Source organism: Oryctolagus cuniculus, chromosome 14, assembly GCF_964237555.1.
Source record: "Oryctolagus cuniculus chromosome 14, mOryCun1.1, whole genome shotgun sequence".
NCBI lineage: Eukaryota > Metazoa > Chordata > Mammalia > Lagomorpha > Leporidae > Oryctolagus > Oryctolagus cuniculus.
The window spans coordinates 97366622-97379102 of NC_091445.1; the positions used below are offsets into that span (position 1 = coordinate 97366622).

Genomic DNA, 12481 nt, shown 5'->3' on the forward strand with positions numbered 1-12481 from the left:
CACTTGCACACCACACTGCCCCTCCCTGGCCCCCAGCCCTCCTGGCCTCTGCGGTGCGGCTGTCTGGTGCGGTGCAGGGGCCCCTCTGAGCCGTGAGGGTCCAGGAGAGAGGCGGGTGTGTCTACCCCGGGTGAGGGCGCTGCTTCCTGGGAGAGATGAATTCCCAGACTTTCAGACTTGGGGAACAGCCCAGAGTGGCCCAGCGTCCCTGTGCCCCGCCTGCCTCCTCCCGCGGCCCCGGCCCCAGCGTCTGCACAGGACCTCGCTTGCTTGAGTGCCCCCAGTGTTGGCTGCGCCCCGGGTTTGCCCAAAGGTGTCAGGGTCACCGGAGCTGGGTCACCCCGCCCTCTGACCCTGGCCCCGGATGTTCGTGCGGCCGGGATGGTGCAGCCTTTCCAGGCTGGGATCTTAGGACGGCCCCCGTGTGCCGGGCTCTGGCGTCTTCTCATTTGCATCTTTGCCACGGGTGTCTTTGGTCCGGCTGTTCACTGCCTTGTTTTTCGTGCGTTTTGGAAATGCGCCCTTTCCAGGTAAAAGCTTTGCAAATGCTTTCTCCCAGCTTGTGGCTGTCTTTGCATTCTCTTAGCATTTTAATTCTTTTAACTTTCGCGAAATCCAGTTCAGCAGTTTTTTCTCTCATGCATGGGTCATGTGGTTGGCATTTTACCTGAAGTTCACCGCCAAGCTGGAGGTCACCTGACGGCCCCCGCGGGTCCTTCCAGAAGTCCCGTGGTCTCGTGTTCCACACCTGGGCCTCCTGCCCCTTTCGAGTGAGTCCTCTGGTGAGCTCTGGGGGCCTGTGCCTAGTTTTGGGGGCGTCACTGGGTGAGAAGCCACGCTAGGCTCCCTCCTGCACTGCGGCCGGGTTGGAGCGCTGTGTGGCCACGGCACCAGGGCTAGAGCTGCGGGGGCTCGGCAGAGTCGGCTCCCAGGCTCTGTGCCGCGTCCGTGATGCGTGGACTCCCGGGACCTCTGCACGGCACTCACACTCCAGGCTCGCTCCGCCGTGGCCAGGAGACTCCTGCCGGCACTGCTTTGAATGTGGGTCACGGCCTGCTGCTGAGCGAGGGGGTCTTGGCGTTTCCCTCCAGGAAGGTCACCTTTTAAATGGCTTCCATCAGAATTCCACATTTTCCCGGCACAGGGCTCTTGCGCACTCTGTCAGACTTGTGCCCGAGTTTGGTTATTGCGATTCCTTTGTGGGTCTTGGTGCTGAGCTAAGTGGGTGTGCTTTCGGCGTCAGCGTCTGTGTGTTTTGTCACCTTTGGGCCACCCATGGTTTTGCTGATGCGTGTTGGGTATTTGGGGCCTCTCGGCCAGGACCTCACCTGTGGGTGGGTGCATACAGGAGTCCCAAGGTGGGCTTACAGGACCGAGGGCAGAGCCTGCAGAGAAAGGGGATGGGTAGGCCTAGCAGGGGCTGTGCTGGGCCCAGGCGTGGGATGCTGGGAGTCACGGGGCGGGGGCGGGGGGGGCTGGCAGCATGGGCGTGCCGACAGGGGGCGCACGTGCCAGCCCCCTCCCCAGGGCCTCTGCGCTACTCCTCCAAGCTGTCGCTCTTGCCCTGCCCACTGGCACTGACCTCTCGACTCTCGGAAGATGGGGGAGCCTCCAGCAAACCCCTGCCCGTGCTGCCTGCCAGGCAGAGCCATCTTTGTCCCCTGGGGCTGTCGGCTTCCCTCAGGGAGGAGGCCAGCCCTGCCCGCCCCCGCTCTGGCCCCGCTCCCCAGCTGGCAGGGGAGGCTCAGGTGGGCCACTGCCCTGAGCCCCCGGGGTCCGGCCCCAGTCTGTGTCTGTGCTGTGCCTCCTTGGGAGCAGCCAGCTCGCCTCGGGGTTTCTCTCCCAAGGGGGGGGCTCTGGACTGTTCTGTTGGATTCTGGTTTCTACTCTGGCATTTGGAACTTCTGAGGGCTTCAGCCCCTGGCACCCCCTCCCCTGGGAGCTGCTCCCGGCGGCCAGGTCACTGGCTTCCCCCCGAGACTTGCCAGGGCCCGTGTGGGTGAACCGAGCTGGGGCAACTGGGGTGCCCCGGAGTGGGGGCTGCCTGTGTGGCTGCCCGCCCGCCACTGGGGAGCCAGCGCTCCGGGGGTCTGATTGGCATCTCCCAGCAGCCCGGGGGCGGGGACTTTCATCTCAGCCCCTGGAAACCGAGGCTGCCAGAGATAAGCCAGGCCTGGACACAGAGCCGTCCCGTGTGCAGGGAGCGTGGACTTGTGACTCCACAGACGGGGCCGCCTGCTCTGCGGTGGCCGCTCACCCTGTGGGGTGGCCCCACAGGGAGGTGGCCAGGGCCTCCTAGCATGACCCCGCCACGTCTGGGGTGGACGATGGGGCCTGGGGAGCTGGCACAGCCTGGGCGAGGCTGCGCCCGGGGCCTCAGTGCCCTTTGCACCGCCCCCAGCTCCACATGCTTCAAGACCTGGCGGGGGGACCCTGGGCCCTCCCTCGTCCCCTGTGGGGGGCTTCTCTGCCGCTGGCCCCCGTGCCCTTGGCACACGGCACAGACATCCAAACTCATCGTGCCCGTGGCTCCCTGCCGCTGCCCAGGCAGCAGCTCGTGACTCAGGCCCGGCTGGGGGTCACTCTGTGGGCTCCCGGATGGTGGGGGCCGTGGCCACGTGAGCGGCACAGGCTGGTCTGGTCTGCAGTGGCCTTGGGACGCTGCCCACACATTTTATCTGCACAAAAGGAGCCCTCGGAGCGAATGTCCCCGCTGGAATTTTCTCAAGCCGGGCTGAGCCTGCCCCCCGCAGAGACCCTGCTCGCACGCCTCCGGGAGGCCCCGCGTCCCCAGGCCTGCCCCAGAGCTGCGTCTCCTCCGTGGATTTTCCATCGGCTCGGTCCTTGGGGTGGCCCTCCTGGCCCCCGGCCACCACACCCGGCTGTAGAGCCCAGCCAATCTGGCGGCTGCTCCGCAATGTGATTGACAGGTTCCCGGCATTCCCCACGCCCAGATGCCACTGGGAGCCCGCCCCCTGGGGTCTTTGGGTGCGTTTGGCCCTGGGTCCCTGGGGCCCCCGCTTCTGGTGGGGTCCCCTGAGGCTGGAGCGCCCTCCTCCCTGCCGGCTGTGCCTGCTCCCCGCTCAGGGCTGCGCTTCCTCAGCACCACGCTCTGTCGGGGCGGGGCCCCTCCCCTCAGCCGGCGCCGGGGTCCCGGTGCGGCCTGTGCTGGCTCTCACGTCAGAGGGGCCGGCCGCACGGCGCTGGCCAGTGCCTGGGTGCCTGCAGTCTTGTACTTGCCCTGCCCGGGAACCGCAGAGTTCCCCAGATCCACACAAGCCTCCTAGCCGAGGACGGGAGCAGCTCCTGGTGCAGAGTGGCACCTTCAGGTCATCCAGGCCCTGCTCACGCCCGCCAGCCCTTTGCTGGAAGGTCAAGGTCACCTCCTGCTGCCCAGGTCACCTCCTCTGCTGCCCAGGTCACTCCTCTGCTGCCCAGGTCACCTCCTGTGCTGTCCAGGTCACTCCTCTGCTGTCCAGGTCACCTCTGCTGTCCAGGTCACCTCCTCTGCTGTCCAGGTCACTCCTCTGCTGTCCAGGTCACCTCTGCTGTCCAGGTCACCTCCTCTGCTGTCCAGGTCACTTCTGCTGCCCAGGTCACCTCTGCTGTCCAGGCCACCTCCTCTGCTGTCCAGGTCACTTCTGCTGCCCAGGTCACCTCTGCTGTCCAGGTCACCTCTGCTGTCCAGGTCACTTCTGCTGCCCAGGTCTCCTCTGCTGCCCAGGTCACCTCCTCTGCTGTCCAGGTCTCCTCTGCTGCCCAGGTCACCTCCTCTGCTGTCCAGGTCTCCTCTGCTGCCCAGGTCACCTCCTCTGCTGTCCAGGTCACCTCTGCTGTCCAGGTCTCCTCTGCTGCCCAGGTCACCTCCTCTGCTGTCCAGGTCACCTCTGCTGCCCAGGTCACCTCTGCTGTCCAGGCCACCTCCTCTGCTGCCCAGGTCACCTCCTCTGCTGCCCAGGTCACCTCTACTGCCCAAGTCACCTCCTCACCCAGGCAGCTGAGGGTCCCTTCAGACACCGCGCTCATCAACCCGGAATTCCCTGTAGGTTCTTTGGGCGGCTTCTGTTTCCGTGGTCAGCAGTCTTGGCCCGCGGGCTGTGTTGGGGCCAGCTCTGCTCTCTGCTGTGTGGCCGCAGGCCTGAGTCCTTCTGTGCGTCCCGGTTGAGGCGTTCACGGCCCGTGTGCTCCTGGCCGACATGTCGCTACCCCTGCGAGACAGGTGGCGTCCAGCCTGCACCCCGGTCAGCAAGCCTGGCCCAGTTCCGCTCCCTGCTGACGCGCAGCCCAGGGGCAGCAGCCACGGCTGCCCTGCTTGTGCCCTGCCGCCCACGTGGGAGGCCTGGATGGAGCCCCTGCCCCTGGCCCTGGCCTGGCCCAGCCCAGCTGTTGCAGGCATCTGGGGGTGAGGCAGTGGAGGGAGATGTGCCGTCCCTGTCTCCCCAGCAGACAGGTAGGCGCCATCCAGTGCGTCAGGACCTGTTTCCCTGGTGCCCTTGCGTAGGTGCTAGCAGCAGCTTTGAGGCCGTTCTCTGGGTCGACCCAGAGTCTCTGCCTGATCTTCGTCTGGGGCCGGCACCGCGGCTCACTAGGCTAATCCTCCGCCTGCAGCGCCAGCACACCAGGTTCTAGTCCTGGTTGGGGTGCCGGTTCTGTCCCGTTCACTCTTCTTCCAGTCCAGCTCTCTGCTGTGGCCTGGGAGTGCAGTGGAGGATGCCCAAGTGCTTGGGCCCTGCACCCCATGGGAGACCAGGAGAAGCACCTGGCTCCTGGCTTCAGATCGGCGCATCATGCTGGCTGTGGTGGTCACTTGAGGGGTGAACCAATGGAAAGGAAGGCCTTTCTCTGTCTCTTTCTGACTGTCTAACTGCCTGTCAAAAAAAAAATTAAAAAATTAAAACTAATCTTCGTCTGGGACCGTGTGACGGACGTCACATCTGGGAGTGGTGTCGTTGTACCAGGCAGTCCACTTGGGTGGGCTGAGGGTCCGCTTGCGTCCTCCCAAGCTCCCAAGAGCTCACACGGGGGCCGGGCTTGCTCCTTCCAGGAGTGCTTCCCACGTGCCAAATAGCTGCAGGAGGCAGGGACCTTGCTGTGAGCTTGTCCCTTCTCCGGGCCGGGGCCCCTGTGTCGTGTCTGCTCCTCCGGGGCTGCTGCCGGGACAGCCCCAGCCGGCAGCCCCGGGCCCAGGAGGCCGTGAGGACGCCGGGACTGGCAGCCAGAGCCCCCGCAAGGACGGGCTGTGGCGCAGTGACAGGCGGGGGGTCGAGAGGGCAGCGTGGTGTGGGTGGCCGCTGGGCTCCAGCTTCTGGGGACCCGAGCCCTTGCTGCTTGCCGTGACTGATGCGCACAGTCCTGGGGGTGGCTGCCGCTCTCGGGGGACAGCGTCGGGGACCCTGCTCTCCCACTGCCCGCACTGGGCCGCTGCCCACAGGGGTTCTCACCTGGGTTTTCTAAGTCGACCCCGGAGGCCACTTGTGTCAGGAGGTTGGGTCCTGGGACAGCCGCACTCAACACTGGTTAGTTCCCCCCCCCCTTCCACTTTAGGTTTTAAAGATTTTAAAATTTATTTTATTTGAAAGGCAGAGTTACAGATAGAATAAGAGACAGAGAGAGAGAGAGAGAGAGAGGTCTTCCATCCTCTGGTTCACTCCCCAGATGGCTGCAGCAGCCAGGGCTGGGCCAGGCCGAAGGCAGGAGCCAGGAGCTTCCTCCGTGTCTCCCATGGGGTGCAGGGCCCAAGCACTTGGGCATCCTCCACTGCCTTCCCGGGCCCCAGCAGAGAGCTGGCCTGGAAGAGGGGCAGCCGGGCCTCGAGCTGGCGCTCCTATGGGATGCCGGCACCGCAGGTGGCTTTCCCTGCTGTGTACACGCTGGCCCCAACGACATAGTTTTAAAATATAAAACGCGGCAAGGCTTGCTTGCATTTTGTAAGTGGGCAGCCTTTGAAGTGCCTGACGGGTGAGCCGAGGCCATCGGAAGGGGCTGCTGTTCTGGAAGCCACGAGACGCGGAGCAGAGGCTGCGGCCGCCCTGGCCCCAGCAGGCCCCGCCTTGCCGGGGAGGAGCTCCCCACACGGCCCCGGGAGAACCCCACAGCCCTCCTCACCCGTCGGGCTCAGGGCGGCCACTGGTGCTGGCTGCAGAGGCTGCTGGGAGGTCACCGCACACGCCTGGGCCTCGCGCCCGGGGCGGGGCTGACTCAGCTGCGGTCCCTGCCCTGAGCTGCTCTGAGCAACAGGCTCTGCTCCCTGTGTGCAAGTCTGTGGGAACCCCTGCACGGTGCCCGTGTCTGCGCGTGCCCGTGTGTCCTTGTGCGGTGCCCGTGTCTGCGCGTGCCCGTGTGTCCTTGCGCGGTGCCCGTGTGTCTGCATGTGCTCGTGTGACCTTGTGCGGTGCCCGTGTCTGCGCGTGCCCGTGTGTCCTTGTGTGGTGCCCGTGTGTCTGCGCGTGCCCGTGTGTCCTTGCGCGGTGCCCGTGTGTCTGCGCGTGCCCGTGTGTCCTTGTGCGGTGCCCGTGTCTGCGCGTGCCCGTGTGTCCTTGTGTGGTGCCCGTGTGCGTGTGCCGGTGTCTCTGTGCTCTGTGTGCGCACTGTGAGTGTGTGTGTGTGACTGCGCTGTGTGCTAGTGTTGCATTTGTGTGTGTGTTACATGTATCTCTGTATGTGTGTGACTGCACGTGTACACATGTGTATCTGTGTGTCTGCATGTGCACACATGTGTGTCTCTGTGTGTACACGTGTGTACACCTGTGTGACTTTGTGCTCTGTGTGTGCATTGAGTGCATATGTGACTGCGCTGTGTGCTAGTGTTGCATTTGTGTTACGTGTATCTGTATGTGTGTGCACACGTGTGTATCTCTGTGTGTGACTGTGTGTACACATGTACGTGTGTATCTCTGTATCTGTGTGAGACTGTGTACATGTGCGTGTACCTGACTGTGTATGTATCTGTGTGTGTGCATGTGTGTGTATCCGCGTGTATCCGTGTGTGTGCGTGTGTGCCTGTGCATCTGCCCACTTGTGAGTGAGACCGCCCGGCCCGCCCTGCCGACCTGGGCTGTGTGACGAGCCCCCCACTTCTCCCGCCCTTGCTGCCCACCCTGGTCTCTGTGAGGCAGAGCCCATGCGTGAGGCCAGGTCCACGTTAAAGTAAAACCAGAGGATTTGCTGTGCTGCTGCCCTTGCGTAGACTCAGCGGAATCTGCCCATCCCCTGGACGGCCGGGACTCGGGCTTGACCCAGGCCCGCCAGGCTGTGTCCCTCGGGGCCAAGCCTGCCCCTGGGCAGCCCAGCGCTGGTCCGGAAACGGGCAGTTTCGCAGCAACCTTTGCCTCGCACGGGGCTTTGTAATGAGCACTAAAAGCCACCTGTCGTTACCAGCGCGCGGCCACGCCATTCTGTGCTTAATTGGCTGTGACCCCCTGGGCCTCGGCCATGGTTCCCGTGGCTGGGTGCCCCTCGACCTGTGGGCGGCTCTGTCCTCACCGCTCCCAGCGTCCTGTCCCCACCGTGCTTTCTTCTGGCCTCCGAAGAGACCCAGCCCTGTCTCTGGCTGCTGCTGTGTCAGGCTGTCAGCCACGCCGGAGCCAGCCACGCCGGAGCCAGCCACGGGCCACACCGCCTCCTTCCGCACGTGTCAGAGCTCACCTCAGTGCTGGGCTTGGTCGTGGTGCCGCTGAGCGTCACAACAGGCACATTCCAACACTGAGCCTGGGTCGCTGTCGGCCCTGACTGCGACGGTGTACACAGTGCCTGTTAGCTGTGGCAGTGTATACAGTAGGCTGCTAGCTGTGACAGTGCATATAGTGGGTAGCTGTGATGGTGTATACAGTGGGCTGTTAGCTGTGATGGTGTATACAGTGGGCTGTTAGCTGTGATGGTGTATACCGTGGGCGGCTGTGACAGTGTATACAGTGGGCTGTAAGCTGTGATGGTGTCTACATCAGGCTGTTCGTTCTGCTCTGTTTTCCCTAAGGCCTCACACATCCCCTTCCCAGACCTCCATGCCAGACTTTCTCAGGTCCAGGGCCCTAGGGAGTGAAACAGCGGTCCACCCGCCTCCCCTGGGCTCCTGGGGCACCCATCTCCTGGGCTCCTGGGGGCACCTGTCTCACCTGGGGCTTGAAGGAGGTACCTGTAGACAGAGATGGCCCCACGGACCCCCAGATGCCCTGGAGCAGCATGGCGTCTGCCCTTAGAGTGGGGGGACAGAGGACGGGGAAGGCCCACAGGTGAGTGCGTGTCCACACGCGTGCCGTCGGCCTGCCCAATCCGCTGTTGGAGATGAATCAGCACTCAGGAGGGACAGGGAGCGTCCAGGCCGTGCCGGGAGCCACTCCTGGGTCAGGGTGTCCATTTCCCGGTCACAGGCATGTGCGTGGCCCCACGTGTCAGGCCCGTGCAGGCGGAGCAGGAACCTGACTCCCCGCCATGATGGGCCCATTGCACCCACGGGTGCTGCACCGTGCAAATTGCCGCTTGAGCCATCGGAGTCCGGTCGATCGCTGCCTGAGAGGCAGTCCTGGCTCGGAGGCCGGGGAGTCCTGAGACCCCGGCAAGCCCAGCCCCCACCACTGGCACAAACCATGGAGGTGTGGGCCTCAGCAGCAGGGCAGCAGAAATCAGCCCCCAGCCCCCAGAGCCAGGGCAGGGGAGGGGCTAGCCTGGAGGAAATGGGAAAGGACCCCCCTCACACGCACACACAGGTGCACATGTGGACACACACACAGGCACAGACATGCACACACAGGTGCACACGTGGACACACACAGGCACAGACATGCACACGTGGGCACACATGGACATACAGGCACAGACATGGACACACAGGTGCACACGTGGGCACAGACATGCACACACAGGTGCACACGTGGGCACAGACATGCACACACAGGTGCACACGTGGACACACAGGCACAGACATGCACACACAGGTGCACACGTGGACACACAGGCATACACACACCACACATAGACGCACACAGGCACAGACATGCACACGTGTGTGTGCAGGGGGAGGGGCTCCTGTGCAGCCCGGAGCCCCCGCCGGCAGCAGGTGCTGGGCGCTGAGGCGGCTCAGGGAACTGGGTCGGAAGTGACGGGGACCTGCTGGCGCCGAGGTTCACCCTTGGTTGATAGAACAGCCTCCCGCAACTGGGCCGGCCCCACGGGCAGCGGCAGTCAGGGTTTCAGGGACGTGGGAGCCCAGGACACCGTCCGGCTGAGCCCTGGTCAGAGCTGCAGGCCATGTCTGCAGGGGTGAGGCGCAGAGCCAGGATTTTTGGCTCAGAAGCAGAGCAGTGGATCCCAGGACAGTGGATCCTCAGGGAGACCCGGCTGGGCAGCTGCTGTGGGCTGGGGCTGGTGAGGAACAGGGCCAGCGAGGAAGGAAATGTCCCTCAGGTCTGGCCACAGCCACGGGCAGGTGTGGAGCCGTGGGCAGGCCTGTGGGGGCGCCCAGCTCTGGGCAGGGACCACGGATACAGGCCCAGCTCCGTGGCCATTGGGAAGGAACAGGAGGGGAGGTGGTCAACCACTGGCCCATCCCTGAACCTCTCAGTGACCCCCGAGAGACAGTGCAGGCTCCCCAGCCAGCCCAGGGCCTGCCAGAGTCCAGTGCTGCCCTGGGCCTGTGGCCATCGCACCAAATGCAGCGGACATGGCCATCCCTGGGACCTGGGACCTGGGACCTGGGACACGGCTCCCATGTGTGCCCCCCAGGCCCCAGAGCCTGATGCACACTCCCAGGCCCCAGGTGGCGAGCCGGTGTGGGGGGCACCTCCCGGAGGAACGCCACCTGCGCTGTCCACTCATGCTCCGTGAGGCTGCCTTGCGGGCTTTGGCCATCGTGGCCATGGTGGCCATCGTGCTGCCTCCCAGCGCTGCTGCCCCCCAGAGGGGGACAGAGCCGTGACCGGACACCCGGGAGCAGGTCCTCTGTCCCCACAGCGGTGCTGGCTGCAGGGTCAGGGTGCCCGGCTCAGACCAGGTTTGAAGAGGACCCGTCAGGAAGCCGCAGGGGGGAGCTGGGCAGGGAGGAGCCGAGCGGGTCGAGGGCGGGGCTGGCTGGTGCCTCCTGGAGGTTCTGGTGTGGCCCGGGACCTGGGTCCTCCTGCTCCTCACTCTCTGTGCTGGGCTGGGGCCTCGGCTGTCCTGGGGGACGCTTGGCATCCAAGAGGACTTTGGCCAAAGCCCGGGAACAAAAGTAGTAACTGCACCGTACTTTCTCGGGCTGAAGGAGTCACCCTCCTGGCAGCTTCCCGACCCCCAGAGCTTCGTGTGGGGCTCAGTCTGCGCAGCCCAGGGCGGCCGAGGCCGGAGGCTGGCTGGGGGAGACCCGGAGACCTGGGGCTGCACTCCACAGCCCCCCGAAGGTGGCTACAGTGGGACAGGCGATGGCTGCCCTGGGACTGGGCTCCCCCGCCCTGGCCCCTCGTGGGGGGCTCCGCCTGTCCCCTCAGCCACCTCCTGCCAGCCCCGCTGAGCTCCCTGTGCAAGAGTGGGGGCGGCGTCTGAGGCGCTGAGCCTCTGGGCTTGACCCGACAGGGAGGGGAGACACCAGCTGGGGCAGGGTCCGGGCAGCTGAGGGAGGGCAGTGCAGGGAGCACAGGGCCCCCAGGGGCTCAGGTGCCTGCCGCGGCCGCTCCTGACGCGCTCCCCTCCCCCGCAGTCTTCCACCTGTCCCACAAGGTCACCAGTGTCGTCCCCGAGAGCGCGCTGCTCATCGTGCTGGGCCTGGTGCTAGGCGGCATCGTCCTGGCCGCCGACCACATCGCCTCCTTCACGCTCACGCCCACCGTCTTCTTCTTCTACCTGCTGCCGCCCATCGTGCTGGACGCCGGCTACTTCATGCCCAACCGGCTCTTCTTCAGCAACCTGGGCAGCATCCTGCTCTACGCCGTCGTGGGCACCGTGTGGAACGCGGCCACCACCGGGCTGTCGCTCTACGGAGTCTTCCTCAGCGGCATCATGGGTGAGTCCGGGGGCCGGGCAGGAAACAGACCCCAAGGAGGGTGTGCACAAGGGGCCCACCGAGCGCCCCCTCGAATTCAGGACCGGCCGGGCAGGTGGGAGCCTGTTCTTCCGGGGAGCGTCTGGGGCTGGGGTCGGCCCCAGGGAAAGGGAGGAGGGGCTGGCAGAAGCCCCCAGGTGAGGGCCACGGACCACAGGCTGAGCTGCCCACAGCGCCCAGTGTCCTGTCCACTGAGCCCGGCACTGCAGCCCTCCTGTGTGTCGGTGGCCACATAGCAGCCCGGGTCACCCCACCTGCCACAGGTACCTGATCCTGCCCGGGACTGCGCTGGCTCTAACTGGTTAGCTGCGCAGGCTGGCCAGGCTCAGAGGCCCGGGGCCGTGTGCACAGGCAGGCCGGGCTGCTCCTGCACTGTGGACGTGAACAGCCGTGGCCCATGCTTGGGTGGCCCAGGCAGGGGGAGAAGCCGTGCAGATGCTGCCGTCTCCTTGCCCCGGGTGCAGGGTGAGGCCCCCGGCAGGGCCAGTGCCTGCTGGACCGCCAGGCGGAGGCCAGAAGGGCTGCTGCCCCGGGGAGGGCCCACCCCTGGCCACCTCGGGACTGCTGGGGTCAGCACTTTTCCAGAAATTGCCGCAGACCCGTCAGGCCCTGGAGCAAGAGCTGGACCTGCACGGGAGGCCTGAGAGGGGACTTTTGTTCTTATTTTTTTCTTTACTTATTTTCAGTCGAAAGGCAGAGTGACAGGGGTTGGGGTGTGGAGAGTGAGCAAGAGAGCTTCCATCTGCTGGTTGATTCACTTCCCACATGGCCACAACATCCAGGGCTGAGACAGGCCAGAGCCAGGAGCCAGGAGCTCCGCCCCGCTCTCTGACACAGGTGCAGGGCCCAAGCACTTGGGCCACCCTCCACTGCCTTCCCAGGCCACGAGCAGGGGGCTGGAGCGGAAGGGCAGCAGCTGGGACCAGAACTGACGCTCAGATGCGGCGTGCAGCGTCACGGGGAGGCCTGGCCCACAGCGCCCCTCGGAGGCGGGCCTAGCAGGGCTGCGTGTGGCCGCAGCCTGAGGCTCAGCTGGGTGGAGGGGCAGCGCAAGTCCTGCCCCAGACAGAAACCCCAGGCCCTGCGGAGTCTCAGGGGCTGCACTGCTGACCCCACGGGGAGCACGGGGACCCGCTCACTGGCTCCCGCTGGGCCCTCCCACGGGCCCGGGCCTCGGCCTGGAGTGGGATGGGCAGGTTCTGGCACAGCCCAGGCAGACGTATTCTGGGCTGCGCGGACGTGGGCGCCCTGGAGGACTGCCAGCTGTGAGCTTGGTCCCGGCCCTCCCTGCACTTCTCCGGCCCTGGGCAGGCTCCTGCACCCCCTCAAGGCTGAGCGGTCTGCTAGGCCCACGGGATGGACAGAGGACTCAATGCCCTCTTTATAGCCAAGAAGGCGGCCGGCAGGGCCCCAGAAAGCCGGCCTGAGGAGGGGGCTGTGCATGGCCTGAGATGGGGGGGGAGCTGTGCACAG

The 12481-nt window shown here is 65.3% G+C and overlaps 1 protein-coding gene across 1 annotated transcript in view; it reads left to right on the top strand.

Moving 5' to 3' along the window:
• The window catches only part of SLC9A3 (solute carrier family 9 member A3), a gene marked incomplete at its 5' end in the record, with an annotated part of 29917 nt that overhangs the window by 8425 nt on the left and 9011 nt on the right, over positions 1–12481 (top strand). The window contains 1 exon segment of the mRNA NM_001082697.1: positions 10667–10969. Coding sequence (NP_001076166.1) covers positions 10667–10969 — 303 coding nt within the window.